Source organism: Cherax quadricarinatus, chromosome 88, assembly GCF_038502225.1.
Source record: "Cherax quadricarinatus isolate ZL_2023a chromosome 88, ASM3850222v1, whole genome shotgun sequence".
NCBI lineage: Eukaryota > Metazoa > Arthropoda > Malacostraca > Decapoda > Parastacidae > Cherax > Cherax quadricarinatus.
In genome coordinates, this window is record NC_091379.1 from 7,037,286 (window position 1) to 7,057,647 (window position 20,362).

Sequence of the window (20,362 nt, forward strand, 5' to 3'; positions counted from 1 at the left end):
CTCCCGTCACTGTCTCCCGCCACTGTCTCCCGCCACTGTCTCCCGTCACTGTCTCCCGTCACTGTCTCCCGTCACTGTCTCCCGTCACTGTCTCCCGTCACTGTCTCCCGTCACTGTCTCCCGTCACTGTCTCCCGCCACTGTCTCCCGCCACTGTCTCCCGCCACTGTCTCCCGTCACTGTCTCCCGTCACTGTCTCCCGTCACTGTCTCCCGCCACTGTCTCCCGTCACTGTCTCCCGTCACTGTCTCCCGTCACTGTCTCCTTAGGACCAATAAATACTTCTTATTGATAAACAACTTTAACTTCTTTCTACTGACAAATTATTTTTATAATCAAAGAAGAAGCGCTAAACCACAAGGGCCATACAGCGTTGCTCTACTGACAAATTCCGCCTTATTTTTAAATTTTCCCTACTGATTAAATATCATATTTTAAAATTGCGTCCGCTGTGTTCCAGAGTCTCAGTGTTACTATCCAGAGAGGTAACGCCTGCAGTGTTGAACACAGCCTATGTCTAGAGAAATGCATGAAATGTTCCTACTATAGCTCCTGTGATGTCATTAAAAACACATTATTTATAATTAATCTCCACATTATATATATATATATATATATATATATATATATATATATATATATATATATATATATATATATATATATATATATATATATATATATATATATATATATATAATCTTTGAGGTGACAGTATTAATTTCAAAAATAATTTTGTTGAGAGGTGTGGAGAGAGGCTTGCAACATAGACCACAGTGACCAACACTCATCTGTGGTACTTTTGCAGTTATTTTCTGTGGTTATACGTGCCGATACAGTGTTTAAGGAAGTACAGCCTGGGAGTGAGCATCAGTCAGCTTCACGTTCCACGCCGCCAGAACCTCATGAGGCCGACCTCCACGATGAAGGCGAGGGAGGCAGCGAGAAGCCCCAGCAGGAGGAGCAGCAGGGGTCCCTGCAGGTGCACCAGGGTGAGTGACTGGTTCACTCCTTTAGATGATCCGGCAGCAGCCTCCACCTTCGTCTGCGACGCCTGTTCAAGTTTGCGCTTCTGCTGCGCCTCCCGTCGTGTCTGAGCCAGTATATCAGCCATCCACTTGTTGTAAAGGCCACTCTATAATAATAATAATAATAATAATAATAATAATAATAATAATAATAATAATAATAATAATAATAATAATCTTTATTTCTACGAGTAGATGATATAACTTACAGACCATAGCTGACATCCATGACATACTATATAGAAAGCCTCTGGTTATGCAGAGCATTTCTGGCAAATTAGGTTACTTTTGTCCCCAGGATGCGACCCACACCAGTCGGCTAACACCAGGTACCTACTTGCTGATAGGTGAACAGGGACAACAGGTGTCTTAAAGAAACACACCCAGTGTTTCCACCCGTTCCAGGGATCGAATCATGGACCTCAGTGTGTGAGGTGAGTGCGTTACCAATCCATCTACGGGATATGCGAGTCAAGAAGTGATATGCGAACTTAACCACAAAATATATATAGTATTTCTTTGCGTGAAACTTACGTGATTCACAACTTTTACACGTATCACAACACCAAACTTTTTTTTTCTTTTTTTTTGGGTGGGGTGGGGGGGGGGTTACAATATCAGATAAACGGTCCATTACTCTTGTCTATGGACTGTGAATCTCACTATAAACGAGATCTGTACACACCATGACGTGTATGTCTTTCAGTGTATATATGCACATTTGCTGAGAGTTTAATCCCTATTTTATTGATTAATGTATTTTTGACTGTTGGTGAATAGGTGACATGCAGACCTAATGACCCTAGTGTAGATAATAATAATAATAATAATAATAATAATAATAATAATAATAATAATAATAATAATAGTAATAATAATAATCTTTATTTCTACAAGTACATGTACAAGGTATACAGGTATAGCTGACGTCAATGACATACTACTATATAGAAAGACTCCCGTTATGCAGAGCATTTCGGGCAAATTAGGTCAGTTTTGTCCCAGGATGCGACCCACACCATGAGGTCTGGTCACAGACCTGGCCGCGGGGGCGTTGACCCCTGGAACTCTTTCCAGGTATATCTCCAGGTATACACCAAAAACTAACACCCAGGCACCTATTTTAATGCTAGGTGAACATGGACAGCAGGTATCTTAAGGAAGCACGTCCTAATGTTTCCACCCATACCGGAGATCGAACCAGGGACCTCAGTGTGTGAGATGAGTGCGCTAACAATCGAGCTAAGGGACAAATTAGATAGGCTTAAGCCCCATTATCCAACCAACCAATCATTCATTCAACCGTCATCATACATGGGAAAAACACAGAATCCACACCGAGATTATCTGCTGAGAAGAACATAAGAACGAAGGAACACTGCAGAAGGCCTACTGGCCCATGCGAGGCAGGTCCAAGTCTCCTACCGGCTTAAGCCAATGCACCCAACCTAGTCAGGTCAGGTCACATTGACTTAAGGGAGGAACACGGCAACCGACCTGGTAGCACAAGCTATCAGGTCCAACTATCTAGTGTTATTGTATCTAGATTAAAGACTATCTTTTAATATCTAGATGCTATTAGTTTCCTTTGTGCCAACCAATATTTTATTACAAGCAAATTACATTACCTGTATACTGCAGAAAATAAATTTATCATTATTATTAGGCAGAAAGAGCAGAACTTTCCTCACCTCGATGACAACATTAATGACTCTGTCGAAGGCGTCCTTGTAAGGTGCGTCGTGAGGGATGGGCCAGGCGTTGAATCCTGGTAGGACGCCCTCTCTCCCAACGTACAGTGCCGTCTCTCCGTCAGCATCAGTGAAACTCTCAGCTATCACAAGTTCCAGGTACCGTCGACCGTCTACATGAGCCTGTCTGCAAGTATTCACTGCCCTCATAAACACAAACTATACGTGTGTGTCTAGTCTCTCAAAGATTCACCAGTGTAAAGTGTGTCAAAGTCCTGTACACAGAATCTTGATAAATCAGACACGTCCAACACTTGGGTAGCTTATAGAAACGTTTCGCCGCACAGTGGCTTCCTCAGACCATGTCTGTACTGGACTGGGAAAGCCACTGTGGGGCGAAACGTTTCTGTAATAAAGATACCCAAGTGTTGCACATGAGTTTGATTTATCAACTTGTCGGTTCTCAGAACCGTTTATCTACACACACAATCTTACAATCAGATTGTGTTGCTAATAGATTAGTGGAATTACAAACAGCAAGACACAAAGTCTATTGGTTTCAGACATTTATTATTATTAATGGCATAAACCTTGGTAATAAATACCGACAAGTTGGTTTAGAAAGACACGTAAGCAAACACTATGACATATTTATTAGAAAACGTTTCGGTCCTGGGACCTTGATCACTTCTAACATACAGAGGTAGAAAGGCTTTATATATATAGGCGGAGAGTGAGGTGTGACGCACGTGACCTGAGGAATGTCATAAGAACATGAGAACATAAGAATGGAGGAACACTGTAGAAGGCCTACTTGTAGACAGCCTGTACTGTCTGCACAGACAGCCCATGCTGTCTGCCAGCTTAGTTCATATTTCGCGCCACTCAGGTGCTGCCCTCTGTAGCCAGGCCTCTAGGTAGGCACGCCAGCCTGCCGGCCCATGCCTCTCCCTCACTCCTAGGCCGACCGACTTGACAGACACAAGTGCTCCCCCCTCCACGGACTGGCTTGCGGTCACTCCCTCACACTGCCCGTTGTGTACTCACTCCTACCCAATTAAAGCCAAACTAGTCCACGGCCGTATCATTGCTACCTACGCTACCTCCATCGGCACTAAACCGTTGTTCAGCAGAACAGAAATAACATACTGGCCCATGCGAGGCAGGTCCTTATCAAAACAACCTCTGCCTACGATGAGGACGGATTTCAACGTCTACCCGTCCTCATCGTAGGCAGAGGTTGTTTTGATAAGGACCTGCCTCGCATGGGCCAGTAGGCCTTCTACAGTGTTCCTCCATTCTTATGTTCTCATGTTCTTATGACATTCCTCAGGTCACGTGCGTCACACCTCACTCTCCGCCTATATATATATATAATGCCTTTCTACCTCTGTATGTTAGAAGTGATCAAGGTCCCAGGACCGAAACGTTTTCTAATAAATATGTCATAGTGTTTGCTTACGTGTCTTTCTAAACTATTATTATTAATACTAATAGTAGTGCATTAATTTCACAGGGAATAAGAGATAATCACGTTGGATTCAAGGTGAGGATGCAAAGTTCCATTTCCTTTATGGTTAGTTGATGAACATAAAAGCACGATACTGTGGCTGGATCAATACACAAATAACCTTCTCACATGAGAAAGAAGCTTATAGCGACGTTTTGGTCCGACTTACCATTGACTAGTCACATTAACACACTGGCTCCCTCATTTTCGTGTGCTAGTGTGACTAGTCAAAGCTTCAAGTCAGACAGAAACGTTGTTATAAGCTTTTCTTCTATGTATTGGTTATTTGTGTGTGGCTGGATAATTAATTAGGCTATAGCCTATCGACTATACAAGGCTACATATCAGCAATTCACTAGACATAAACAGGAGGGCACCACTTTACAGCGTTTCGCTAATACAGCGGTTTTCAATTATACCCATTCTTCATTTATTCAGACTTCCAATAAATGTATTCACCACTCACTGTGAGCTAAGGACGAAAATATTTTAAGTAATGTGTGTACTGTATATGCATTCTTTAGGCCTAGCTTTATTGTTGACTTAATATATGATAGCGTAAACATGTTATCACGCTTTTATATGCGTTTGAAAGTGAATAAAAGGCTGTGTTTCACTTTACAGCGATTTTTTTTTTTTGCTCTACGGCAGTAGCCTGGAACCTAACCTGCAGTATAAGTGGAGCTGTTTCACTTTACAGCGACTTTTGTTTTACAGCGGTAGCCCGGAACCTAACCTGCTGTATTAGCGGAGCTGTTTCACTGTACAGTGCTGTACAAGCGGGCCCCTCCTGTACACCTCATAGTACAATAGCGGGTGTGAGGAGAGAGCCTCACCTCTTACGGAGTGCTTGGTGAAGACCCTCAGTGACAGACACTCCTACAGTCATTAGTTCTCCCCAGGCACGGAAGGTAGGAGACTCTGACTCGCGCAGGAAATTAAGAAACTCGGAGCCGTAGGACGGCATGGTGATCCTGGAGGAGGAGGCAGCAGGGGCAGAAAAGGAGTGCAAGTAGGTAAAGAAAAGGAGGAGGAAGAAGAATTGTATGAAGAGGAAAAGTAAGATAAAGGGGAACGAGAAAGGTAAAATATTGTATTATTAATGTTATTAATTACTAGTATTATCATTAGTAGTAGTATAGTAGTGGTAGTAGTAGTATAGCAGTGGTAGTAATAGTAGTAGTAGTGGTAGTAGTAGTATAGCAGTGGTAGTAGTAGTATAGTAGTGGTAGTAGTATAGTAGTGGTAGTAGTATAGTAGTGGTAGTAGTAGTATAGCAGTGGAAGTAGTAGTATAGTAGTGGTAGTAGTAGTATAGCAGTAGTAGTAGTAGTATAGCAGTGGTAGTAGTAGTATAGTAGTGGTAGTAGTAGTATAGTAGTGGTAGTAGTAGTATAGTAGTAGTAGTAGTCTTCTTTCAACAAACCGGCTGTATCCCACCAAGGCAGGGTGGCCAAGAAAGAAAAACAAAAGTTTCTCTTTTTAAATTTAGTAATATATACCTGATAAGGGGTTACTACCCCGTTGCTCCCGGCATTTTAGTCCCCTCTTATGATAAGCATGGCTTGCGGAGAAAGAATTCTGTTCCACTTCCCCATGGAGTAGTAGTAATATTATTTGTATTATATTTAATGGGAGGTGATCAGTTTTGATCCGAGGGAGTGTAGCTCTAATTACTTGGATCAAAAGCGCATCATCAGCATCAAAGCACTCATCCCCCCCCCTTCCTTGAAGGTGCAGATAAGCAGGCGATTCACCTGTTAACAACGGTGACGAGGTGCTGGAGAGTCTCCGGGCGGGGCGGGTACTTGGGCAGGGAGAGGAAAGCTATGAGGTTGCCCCGGTATGCGGTGGTGACGATGAAGGTGAAGACCAGCCAGGCCGCCAGCAGCCCCCGCCAGGTAGTGCTGGTGGGCAGACCCCTCTGCATGGGCTGCCCAAACAAGGCACCCACCACCACCAACACTGTGTTGCCAACCCGCATCTCACCTCCACCTGAGCTTCTGTGACTCACCTAAGTAAGTTTAAGTACAGGGGCACATACATAGTAACATGCAAAACAACTTTACCGAACAGGTAAAAGTTGCGATTTTCTTGCCGAATAAGGCAAGCGAAAATTTGTGTATGCAATAATTTCGCAAAAAATCATTCTAAACATAACGAAAAAAATATTTCTTTGTTTATTATTAAATTACTGTAAACTTATCTAAAATATATTAGATGGCTGAGATTAAGTTAAATTGCGCTTGTTATAATAAGGTAAGGTTTTCTAAGTTTCTTTTGGTACAAAATTATTAACTTTTACATTAACTATATATATATATATATATATATATATATATATATATATATATATATATATATATATATATATATATATATGTGTGTGTGTGTGTGTGTGTGTGTGTGTGTGTGTGTGTGTGTACATTTACTACAGTAACTTCGATCACTCAGTCCACTCCCTATTTCAGTGTTCACCCCCACGGTCTCCGCTATATATATTATATATAGGTATATATATATATAATATATATATATATATATATATATATATATATATATATATATATATATATATATATATGTCGTGCCGAATAGGCAGAACTTGCTATCTTGGCTTAAATAGCAAGGCTCATCTTGCCATATAGGACAAGCGAAAATTTGTGTATGCAATAATTTCGCCAAAATCATTCTGAACCTAACGAAAAAAATATATTTCACTGTGTTTGTTTAGTATTAAATTATTGTAAACAAATCTAAAATATATATAGTTAGGTTAGGCTAAAATAAATTGTTCTTGTTATAATAAGGTTAGGTAAGTTTTCTAAGATTCTTTTGGTGCAAAATTAAAAATTTTTACATTAACATTAATGAAAAAAATATATCTTTAAACGCATAAGAGAAAATTTTAGAAAGGACTTTATCTTAAATGAGTTCTTGCTAATTGACCAGTTTTACATATTCGGCACGACATATACATATATACATATATATATTTATATATACATATATATATTTATATATACATATATATATTTATATATACATATATATATTTATATATACATATATTATTTTTTATTTTTTTATCACACTGGCCGATTCCCACCAAGGCAGGGTGGCCCGAAAAAGAAAAACTTTCACCATCATTCACTCCATCACTGTCTTGCCAGAAGGGTGCTTTACACTACAGTTTTTAAACTGCAACATTAACACCCCTCCTTCAGAGTGCAGGCACTGTACTTCCCATCTCCAGGACTCAAGTCCGGCCTGCCGGTTTCCCTGAACCCCTTCATAAATGTTACTTTGCTCACACTCCAACAGCACGTCAAGTATTAAAAACCATTTGTCTCCATTCACTCCTATCAAACACGCTCATGCATACCTGCTGGAAGTCCAAGCCCCTCGCACACAAAACCTCCTTTACCCCCTCTCTCCAACCTTTCCTAGGCCGACCCCTACCCCGCCTTCCTTCCACTACAGACTGATACACTCTTGAAGTCATTCTGTTTCGCTCCATTCTCTCTACATGTCCGAACCACCTCAACAACCCTTCCTCAGCCCTCTGGACAACAGTTTTGGTAATCCCGCACCTCCTCCTAACTTCCAAACTACGAATTCTCTGCATTATATTCACACCACACATTGCCCTCAGACATGACATCTCCACTGCCTCCAGCCTTCTCCTCGCTGCAACATTCATCACCCACGCTTCACACCCATATAAGAGCGTTGGTAAAACTATACTCTCATACATTCCCCTCTTTGCCTCCAAGGACAAAGTTCTTTGTCTCCACAGACTCCTAAGTGCACCACTCACTCTTTTTCCCTCATCAATTCTATGATTCACCTCATCTTTCATAGACCCATCTGCTGACACGTCCACTCCCAAATATCTGAATACATTCACCTCCTCCATACTCTCTCCCTCCAATCTGATATTCAATCTTTCATCACCTAATCTTTTTGTTATCCTCATAACCTTACTCTTTCCTGTATTCACCTTTAATTTTCTTCTTTTGCACACCCTACCAAATTCATATATATATATATATATATATATATATATATATATATATATATATATATATATATTCCTATTAGTAAAAAAAAATATATATCAAAAGATGGGGTGGGAAGGGAAATGGAATATTCAAACGGCTTCAGGAAGAAATCCAAATATTCTTCCTTGAAACCTTTTTATCAACTTCTCCGAGGCTATGGGTCCCACAATTTACACCAGAGGTGGACCCCATCCTATATACCTATATATAATATATATAGCGGAGACCGTGGGGGTGAACACTGAAATAGGGAGTGGACTGAGTGATCGAAGTTACTGCAGTAAATGTATAGATTATTCACCCAAGAGTGGTTGATGAGTGTATAAACAGCAAGCAGTCGTGTGGAGTGAGGTATTATAAGCTTATGGGACAGTAAAAACAGTCTCCCTCCAGTGTGCAAAATATATGAGACTTCTGTTGTCTAGACCATCTAGATGGAAGCTGCTCCTTCCTGAGTATCTCCCACTTCTTTGGTGCTATATGATGACCCCTACAGATTTAGCGCTTTCGTACAATCTACTCAGCTCACCAGGTAGAAGACTGGAGGCATAATGAGGAGGAGGAAGAGGATAGTAGCCCACACCCCGTCTGCCAGAGGATAGTAGAGAGACTGCCACTGAGGCCTGAGGGATGGCTTAGCCATGGCGAAGCCCAGATTGATGCTGTGCTCGTACGTGCTGGTGAAGCTGTATCTCTCTATCCTGTTCTGGAGGATCAGGTGAACCACTGATGCAACGAACGACACTCTCTCCTCCACCAGGGTCACTACCTAAGGATTTTATTTTGCATTATTCGAGTCTGGATACATCAGCAACGTGCTGCTATCCTCCTCTATGTGATGGTTATATTGTGGTTAGAATACCCTCATAGTGGTTGGAATACCCTCATAGTGGTTGGAATACCCACATAGTGGTTGGAATACCCACATAGTGGTTGGAATACCCTCATAGTGGTTGGAATACCCTCATAGTGGTTGGAATACCCTCATAGTGGTTGGAATACCCTCATAGTGGTTGGAATACCCTCATAGTGGTTGGAATACCCTCATAGTGGTTGGAATACCCTCGTAGTGGTTGGAATACCCGCATAGTGGTTGGAATACCCGCATAGTGGTTGGAATACCCGCATAGTGGTTGGAATACCCTCATAGTGGTTGGAATACCCGCATAGTGGTTGGAATACCCTCATAGTGGTTGGAATACCCTCATAGTGGTTGGAATACCCGCATAGTGGTTGGAATACCCTCATAGTGGTTGGAATACCCGCATAGTGGTTGGAATACCCTCATAGTGGTTGGAATACCCGCATAGTGGTTGGAATACCTGCATATTGGTTGGAATACCCTCATAGTGGTTGGAATACCCGCATAGTGGTTGGAATACCCTCATAGTGGTTGGAATACCCTCATAGTGGTTGGAATACCCGCATAGTGGTTGGAATACCCTCATAGTGGTTGGAATACCCGCATAGTGGTTGGAATACCCTCATAGTGGTTGGAATACCCGCATAGTGGTTGGAATACCTGCATATTGGTTGGAATACCCTCATAGTGGTTGGAATACCCGCATAGTGGTTGGAATACCCTCATAGTGGTTGGAATACCCTCATAGTGGTTGGAATACCCGCATAGTGGTTGGAATACCCTCATAGTGGTTGGAATACCCGCATAGTGGTTGGAATACCCTCATAGTGGTTGGAATACCCGCATAGTGGTTGGAATACCCTCATAGTGGTTGGAATACCCTCATAGTGGTTGGAATACCCTCATAGTGGTTGGAATACCCGCATAGTGGTTGGAATACCCGCATAGTGGTTGGAATACCCGCATAGTGGTTGGAATACCTGCATATTGGTTGGAATACCCGCATAGTGGTTGGAATACCCGCATAGTGGTTGGAATACCCTCATAGTGGTTGGAATACCCGCATAGTGGTTGGAATACCTGCATATTGGTTGGAATACCCTCATAGTGGTTGGAATACCCGCATAGTGGTTGGAATACCCTCATAGTGGTTGGAATACCCGCATAGTGGTTGGAATACCCGCATAGTGGTTGGAATACCCTCATAGTGGTTGGAATACCCGCATAGTGGTTGGAATACCCTCATAGTGGTTGGAATACCCTCATAGTGGTTGGAATACCCGCATAGTGGTTGGAATACCCGCATAGTGGTTGGAATACCCTCATAGTGGTTGGAATACAAGCAGTGTTCTGCAGCAATAACTCATTACGACTGTAACCAGATTTAAACATACAAATACTTCATTACCACTAACTTGTTCAACTATCAAAACTTTGTGTCCCAGTCCCTGGATCCATTATGTACCTCTAACCTTTTGACTCCCTCTCACAGGATGGGTATGGCCTCATGATAATAATATTAAACCAACTGTCTTTACTCAATATAACATTTACACAGTGGGTCAAGGGGGAAGCGCACCCGATTATAGCGTATGCATTGCTACCACAGATACTCAGATCACCAACATCAAGGAACTGATACACAGTACCCGTAGTATACCCTACTCGGACGGTAACAAAAGCTAGGTTTCCCTTACAGATTCCATCCGACTTGATGACTATTTCAATAGAGTGATGACCTGAGTCAGCTGAGGCTAGAAGACTTCAGTAGGACGCTAAAGATTCCATTAAGTAGTTCAGTAGCTTCAGAGATTTAAACAACCACTTCACTGACATCAAAACTGATATCCAGAGAATTGTTACAACATCTATGTGCAAGAAAGGTATACAATACCACAAGATGAAAGTTAAGACACATGTGCAATATCTGGGTATCTTTATTGTAGACGTTTCGCCATCCAGTGACTTTATCAATACAAATTCCAGGACATAACTAGAAAACAGTAGAACTATACACAAAAGATGAGGTAATCTGGGGGACTGATTACCTCATCTTTTGTATATAGTTCTTCTGTCTTCTAGTTATGTCCTTGAATTTGTATTGATAAAGCCACTGGATGGCGAAACGTCTACAATAAAGATAACCAGATGTTGCACATGTGTCTTAACTTTCATCTTCAACATGTATGTCATGACACAAAGAAATCAGCGATACTGTTAACAATAATGACAGTAATCATTCGTACACAACATGTAAACAGAGGCAGAGGTGCCCCTCTGAAATATCTCACCTCCTGCCAAGACTGTACTGGGAGGACGTGGATGGTGAAATTGAGTGTTTGTGCTATAGCCTCCAGCATGAGTCTGTCTGAGCCAGAGTATTTCTTGGTACCTCCTGAGGACGACCCACTGTCAGCCTCCACCACCACCTCGTCCCAGTAGGGCTTGTAGGGCAGTGCTGTCACATTCACCTTAGCTCTGTGAAAGCTGATGGCCACAGGTGGCTTCGCTTGTAGGCTGCTTTTGTAGGAAGTATCTAGGTGTTGTGGATTGTTGTAGGTGTTGTGGATTGTTGTTAGTGTTATGGATTGTTGTAGGTGTTGTAGATTGTTGATTTAGTTGTAAGTGTTGTGCTTATTTGTATTTTTTGGGGGGTTTAATGTTTTAATTTTAAATAAAGAATAAAGTCACAATACCGTGACTGGAACAATACACTGATAACCCGCACATAGGAGGATGAACCTTGCCACGACGTTTCGGTCCAATTCGAACCATTAATCTGTGTAGCTAGTTAAGGGTCCAAGTCGGACCGAAACATCGACATAAGTTTGTCTCCATTGTGCGGGTTATTTGTGTTTCATTTATAAGTGTTGTGGTTCATTGTGTTGGTTAGTTAATGGTGTTTAAAGATCTTAATTAAGATTGAATATCATCTGTTTACCAAGAAGATCGCAATACTTAAAATAGTAAACTGATAAACTGTTAGTGCACCTAGACTGAGAGACATAAACCTTACTGTATATATTCTATTGTTGTGGTTTGTTATAGGTTAGGTTAGGTGAGGTTTGTCAGGAAACAGGACAAGTGTTTCCTGACTCGGGTTTTAGTCATATGATGACCCACAGCTGGAGCTTTAGGTCATCTGACCGAGGCGTAGGTCAGTTAGGTTAGTTATTACAGTAAGTGCTAGCTACATCAGGTTCATAAGTTAGCATTACTTCAAAATTTATAAGTGTTAAACTTGGAGAACTTAGAATGTAACTCACTTGGAGAACTTAGAATGTAACTCACTTGGAGATCTTAGAATGTAACTCACTTGGAGAACTTAGAATGTAACTCACTTGGAGAACTTAGAATGTAACTCACTTGGAGAACTTAGATTGAAAGAGTGTGTGTCCAGGGAGGAGGTGTATACTCCCAGCTGGCCACAAGCTGGCTACCTTTACCAGCTGGGCTCCCTGTTGAGTGTATGGAGCGTAGCTGTACACTCTCCACCTGTCAGGATATACACACACACCACCTGTCATGATATATACACACCACCTGTCATGATACACACACCACCTGTCATGATATACACACCACCTGTCATGACATTCATACCTCCTGTCATAATATACACACCACCTGTCATGATATACACACCACCTGTCATGATATACATACCTCCTGTCATGATATACACACCTGTCATAATATACACACCACCTGTCATGATATACACACCACCTGTCATGATACACACCACCTGTCATGATATACACACCACCTGTCATGATATACACACCACCTGTCATGATATACACACCACCTGTCATGATATACACACCACCTGTCATGATTTATACACTACTTGTCAAATTATGGTTAATGGGGTTTAAAGCCTATAGACTAAAATAATAATAATAATAATAATAATAATAATAATAATAATAATAATAATAATAATAATAATAATAATAATAATTCCGCCAAAATTGTAACTAACATCGACCAGCTGATCAAAATGTTTTTTTTTTTTTAAATTAATCAAAACATAGATTGATTGATTTTATTTATAGGGAAATTAAAGGTGAAAGTTTAATGGCGTAAGAATTAGGTTTCTGCATAATAAAAAAAATAATTAAAATTTGAAAATAATTCTCGGTAAATAAATACCGTTTCCCGCCAGAATTGCCGTGAGAGGCGGCGAGGAGGGAAGTTGACCTACATTCCCGCATTATATATTAAAAAATGTTTCTTTATCACCGTGAATCCGTGTTATGGCAAGTGACTGGAGTGCGTCAAGTGTTCAAGTGCAGACTGCAACAACCAGACACTTCAAAGTGCCGCAGAAAAGTTGCAAATAAGTGAAATACGGTGATGTCTCCCGGCTCCTGGAGTGAGTACTTCCTTCACGGGTTCTTCCTTATTTTGTGTTTATCGTAGATCTGTCATTCAGTTATTGCATATGTAATTATTTACTTCTCGCATTTGTTTATTTAGTGATTATTTATGTAGAGAGTTATATATTTAATGTTAAGTCATTCCCCACAACTTGATTCACGTAGCACAACCAATATATATCACTTATTTATCCTCACATGTCCAGTAAAAATCACTTATCCAGCATCATATATGTAATATATATCACATATCCAGCATGTATCACTTATCCAACAGCCGACGGCCGACTTGGTAGTATATATATATATATATATATATATATATATATATATATATATATATATATATATATATATATATCACTTATCCAGCATCATGTATGCAATATATTACTCTTCCAACAGCACGTAACTGATGGGATGGGGAGGAAAGAACCGGTGATAAGCCTAGTTAGTCAAATTTGTATCTAAAGCTATAGATTTGAATAAATATCTCACTGCAGTTTTGTAAACAAAAATATAATTATAATAAGTCATTTAAACGAAATCGAGTCGAAATGTACATCATTTACTTTTTAACCACAATAATAATAATTATAATAATAATAATAATCTTTTCCACAAGTACCTGATACAACTTATACAGACCATAACTGACATCAGTGACATACTGTATAGAAAGCCCGGGTTATACCTGGAGTTTACCTGGAGAGAGTTCCGGGGGTCAACGCCCCCGCGGCCAGGTCTGTGACCAGGCCTCCTGGTGGATTAGAGCCTGATCAACCAGGCTGTTACTGCTGGCTGCACGCAAACCAACGTACGCGCCACAGCCCGGCTGGTCAGGAACCGACTTTAGGTGCTTGTCCAGTGCATTTCGGGCAAATTAAGTTAATTTTGTTCCCACACCAGTCGGCTAACACCCAGGTACCTACTTACTGCTAGGTGAACAGGGACAGTAGGTGTCTGTAAGGAAACTCGCCCAATGTTTCCACATGCATCGGAGCTCTAACCACGGACTTCAGTGTGAGAACTGAGTGCGCTACCAACCGAGCTACGGAACAAACAGATTAATAACCCAGGAAAGCCAAGTAATATGGCTTAATTCCAATGATACACCTGGGTGGGTGGGTGAGTGGCGTCTCCCTGACTAGGATGACAGTATTCATCATAGCGTAGATCCAGTGGGCGGCGGCCAGGACTCTCACAGTCTCCAGGGGCAAGCTGGTTGCACACACAAGCCTTGTTTCCCAGACAAGGAGGCGTCCAGCCAAGCTGAGGTCCCCGAAAGAGGTCCAGAAGGCGAGGTCATCGCTGAGTACCACCAGGCTCACGCAAGGGTACAGCAGACGCACCTGCTGGAGCAAGCATCCTCGTTACGTTATTGTTCAGAGAGCTTTGGATAGCTTTAAGTATAGATTAGACGGATACATCCGTGGGTGTGACTTAGCCATACCTATTATGGGTCAGTAGGTCTATTATAGTGCTTATTCTAGAGTAGTTTTGTTACGCTCTCCCAGAGAAGGAAGGTTTAGGAATAACTATATATATACGACTGTACCTACAGACCCTTCAAGCGGGGAAAGACTTGATGTTAATAAAGGGTTATTGATTCAAGAAAGTTGACCTACCCTTTGAACGGAAGCTAATTACGTCCCAATTTTAAGGAGTTGTATGACACCTAGGAGTTTAGCGCTTCCACCACATGAACATATTGTAGACGGTCACACATACTGTATAATATATATATATATATATATATATATATATATATATATATATATATTTATATATATATATATATATATATATTATATATATATATTATATATATATATTTATATTTATATATATATTTATATTTATATATATATTTATATATATATAAATATAAATATATATATATATATATATATAATATATATATATATATATATATATATATATATATATATATATATATATATATAATATAAATATATATAATATAAATATATATAATATATATATATATATATATAAATATATATATATATATATATATAATATATATATATATATATATATATATATATATATTACCAGTTTAGGGGCTGATGAGCATGTTTTTTTCTATCAAATTAGTCGCTAGTATGAATTTTAATTTAAAAAATGCGCTATCTGGAACGTGCTATGGCTCCTCAAGGTATCATACCACCTAGTCTCGCCTCGACGCCACAACTGGGACTCGCACCCACCTGGACCCTCTACCCAATTACTACTATAATCATGTAGTTTTATCATTACATTCTACTGATAAACGGTCTCAGACCGAGGTCGAAAAATACAGATCAACGATTCTCTTGGTTTTGTGTACATGTGAATTTTCTTCTACCATGGAGAAGTATTCACGACACTTGATGCTCCACGGTAGGTTCCTAGAATGGAGCCTGAATGCCTTCCATCCCTCCTCCCCACATGCGCTGTATAATTCCTACGGATTTAGCTCTTGTGGCATGCAAAGAGTACACATGTCACAATTTATTTGGCGTATGTCACACTCCCATATAGGCTGCTTCCCAACCAGCGAACCGGGTGCTAAGGGTTTAATGATCAGTAGGCTACTCATCGTTAAATCAGTACCATGGTTAATTGGCCAATCACAGGCAAGCCCGCCAGAGCTGAAGCAACGTGGTTCACTTGCGGTAAACATGGGTAGACTTGCCTGCCTGCTGGTTGACCACCGGTGCACTCAGGCTTCTGCTTTGCCATCTGTCACCGTGTACACTTACTATTCTATCTGTACATAGTGTACATACCTGGTGATATCTGATGAAGGCAAATATACATAATAATCTACTGTTGAGTTTTGTTTGCTTCACATTCCCATTACGACCAGGTCTCACAGGCCATTCTTTACCTGTGTTCGTAATAGCTTTCCCTCCATGATAATAATAATGCATTTAGCTATATAAACAATATGCGTTGGAGTGCACCTGTCTGGCGTAGCGTATGAGGTTGGGTAGTGGTGAGGTGAGTGTGGTGTCGTTGGCTTGCCCTGGCTTACTTGCTCGCAGAACTACAACCCCCCATGGCGAGCCTGCATCTGCAAACTCCTGTGGAAAAGATGAATTAGGATAACACACACACACACACACACACACACACATATATATATATATATATATATATATATATATATATATATATATATATATATATATATATATATATATGCAATAAGATCACAGTAAACAGGTGATTTCAGAATATGCAAAACAACCACTCTGAAAGAATAGAGAAATTCCAAGTTCCTTGATAATGTGAGTAGTCACGAAAGCGCTTGGAATTTCTCTATTCTTTCAGAGTGTTTGTTTTGCATATATATATATATATATATATATATATATATATATATATATATATATATATATATATATATATATATATATATATATATATAGTATATATGTCGTGCGAATAGGCAGAACTTGCTATCTTGGCTTAAATAGCAAGGCTCATCTTGCCATATAGGACAAGTGAAAATTTGTGTATGCAATAATTTCGCCAAAATCATTCTGAACCTAACGAAAAAAAATATATTTCACTGTGTTTGTTTAGTATTAAATTATTGTAAAGAAATCTAAAATATATTTAGTTGGGTTAGGCTAAAATAAATTGTTCTTGTTATAATAAGGTTAGGTAAGTTTTCTAAGATTCTTTTGGCGCAAAATTATAAATTTTTACATCAACATTAATTAAAAAAATATATCTTTAAACGTATAAGAGAAAATTTTAGAAAGGACTTAATTTTGAATGAGTTCTTGCTAATTTACCAATTTTACATATTCGGCACGACATATATATATATATATATATATATATATATATATATATATATATATATATATATATATTAATATAAAGATCTTAATGAATCTTGTGTGGTCAATAGGCTTTAACCCCATTAACCAACCGAAATGCATTTGCATACTAATGTGCCTAATAATGTTTTATTGCCTGTAAACTACATAATCTTTGTGCAGCATAAAAAAAATTAATTTGAATTAAAACTAGGTGACAACCTAAGGACTGTCACTAAACTGTTATGCAGTAACGTAACACAATACTAATTTGAAAATACTTTTATTAATGAAAGCTTTTATTACGGTACACAAAGCTTCACCCACGCTGGGCGAAACGTTGTATAATAAAGAATCTCCCCTATAAAAAAAATGTCTAAATTACAGATGAGTAAGCCATTAATTAGTAAGGAAAATAAGCATTATTTTTATCTTGGGGTGGGAGGCGGCTTCTTCAGCTCCCACGGCGTCTTCAACCCTCCCTCCTTCCCCCCCGGGGCTGCATCTTTGTCATATGTTTACTGGCGGATTGCTAGATCTACTAAAGATCCGCGCCAGGAAACACTTGTCTTGTTTCCTGACAAATCTTACCTAACCTTGCTAGATCTACCTTGTATTAGAAACCAAAATGCTATAATAATAATAATATAATACACAGGATATATACACCGAGAAGTGTATTTCTCTCAGCGTATATATGTTAAATTTAATCCTTCTGTTAGAGATCAAAGTATTCTTTACACTGTGACTGGTAAGACAGACTGGATACCTGTTCACAGGGGAATAATAGATGGTACAAAGTTTGTCTTCGTGTTATTTTGTGACGTTCATCGTGTCAGATTAGTAAATTTTTGTCTGGTGGTAAAAAGGCTTCCGTGCAAACCTTAATGACCCTCGTGTCGTCGATAGGCTTTAAAATTAACCAACCGATACTACTACTACTACGAATAATAATAATTATTATAGTGATACTGGGCAGGCACCTTGAGGATCTGTGCTGGTGAGGAGGTGGGGTCGGTGAGGAGCATGACAGAGCAAGAGGGGTACCAGGTGTCCTGTAACACTCCTGTAACAGCTGTTCCAGCTCCTGTAACAGCTGCTACGGCGCCACCCTCTGCTGGCTCGAATCTCGTAGCTCCTGAAGCCACACAGACACGAACGTTAGTGTGGTAGGAGGAAACATAATAATAAGCTTGATGTTAGGAATTTTAGTGACCATTAAGGGCTTAATATCATAATAAAATTATTCACTATCCCAATCTATTACTGTATTACCATTCTCTTGTGATTTAACCTTACTACTACTTCTACTACTGCAATAACTATTGCAACTATTACTACTATTTCTACTACTTTATTTATACTATACTGTTTCTACTAATACTACTGTTACTATTAAGAATAATACAAATATAATAAAGTAATAATAGTTAAAATATCATCATAACTACAGTACTACTAATACTATTACTACAACAACAGTAGCATCTGCCGTTACTATTTATAAATAGTAATAAATAACTGACCTGACTTTGGTAAGAGCTGGATGATTAGGAGGGCTGCTGCTAGCAGTAGGTTGGAGACAGTAGCATCCACAGTCTGGGATAAACTGGTGGTCATGGAGAGAGCTCCCATTGGTTCTGCCTTCTGGGGAAGAGTACTGTGACTGGTAGGACAGACTGGATAACTGTTCCCAGTGGTATAAAGATGGTACAAAGATTGTGTTAGAGTTATTTTGTGATGTTCATCGTGTCAAATTAGTAAATTTTATATAGATAAAAGGTTGTCTAATGTATGGATATATATATGAAAAAATACCACAGTGAATATAGGAAATAAAACCTGATAACTTTCATGTGCTTATACACATATCTTAAGAGGAATTGGAAGAACAGGCAAGATAAGTACATTTTATGTTATACCTCACATTTTATGTGACACCTCACTCAGAGGTGACAACACTCCACACAAACAGGATATATATATATATATATATATATATATCTATATATATATATATATATATATATATATATATATATATATGCAAAACAACCACTGTGAAAGAATAGAGAAGTTCCAAGCGCTTTCGTGACTACTCACATTATCAAGGAACAATGAAAGTAAAGCATCAAAGGAAGGTATATAAAGGGGTAGCCCACACCTCACTATCAGATCCCACAACAACGAAACACCTGACGCGAGACAGCAGGCCCGCCGGCCGAACTAGACAGGTCCTTCATACAACCCACCAACAAACTATTCTACCCAAGAAATAAGAAATTTAAAAAATTATTATTTGTCCAATGTATTATTAAATTCTTCCCAAATTCTATTAATTATAAATGGATCTAATTTATATAAACCAAAGGAAATATTCATATTATTGTCAAAACTGCTTTTTATGAAACAAGATTCAATTATATTCCTGTCGACCATGGACTTGCTTGACACTACTTTATCAACTTTTTGAAAATCAATTGGATGATTGAAAATCAATATGGTTGTTTTGCATATTCTGAAATCACCTGTTTACTGTGATCTTAATGCATATATATATATATATATATATATATATATATATATATATATATATATATATATATATATATATATATATATACTTTCAACGCACCAGCCGCATCCCACCGAGGTGGGGTGGCCCAAAAGGAAAAACAAAAGTTTCTCCTTTCAAATTTAGTAATATATACAGGAGAAGGGGTTACTAGCCCCTTGCTCCCAGCATTTCAGTCGCCTCTTACGACACGCATGGCTTACGGAGGAAGAATTCTGGTCCACTGTATATATATATATATATACATATATATATATATATATATATTATATATATATATATATATATATATATATATATATATAATTGTTCATTCCTTATGGTAACCCAGCAATGCTCATCTTACTGTCTGAGGCATGTCAATATTTATAAAATTAATTTTAAAGGGGTGGAGGGGAGAGCCAGTGGAA

General features: G+C 39.1%; 1 protein-coding gene across 1 annotated transcript; it reads right to left on the reverse strand.

Moving 5' to 3' along the window:
- Positions 1-714: 714 nt before the first annotated feature.
- Positions 715-19,338, reverse strand: LOC128698639 (ionotropic receptor 21a-like). Its single transcript, XM_070104025.1, has 11 exons — positions 18,904-19,338; positions 18,361-18,515; positions 16,511-16,630; positions 14,609-14,890; positions 12,520-12,995; positions 11,445-11,640; positions 8,821-9,060; positions 5,985-6,241; positions 5,065-5,202; positions 2,719-2,905; positions 715-1,134 (listed from the first exon to the last, which is right to left on the reverse strand). The coding sequence occupies exons 1-11, from the start codon at positions 19,010-19,012 to the stop codon at positions 880-882; spliced, it is 2,415 nt and encodes an 804-aa protein (XP_069960126.1). The 5' UTR covers positions 19,013-19,338; the 3' UTR covers positions 715-879.
- Positions 19,339-20,362: the final 1,024 nt, after the last annotated feature.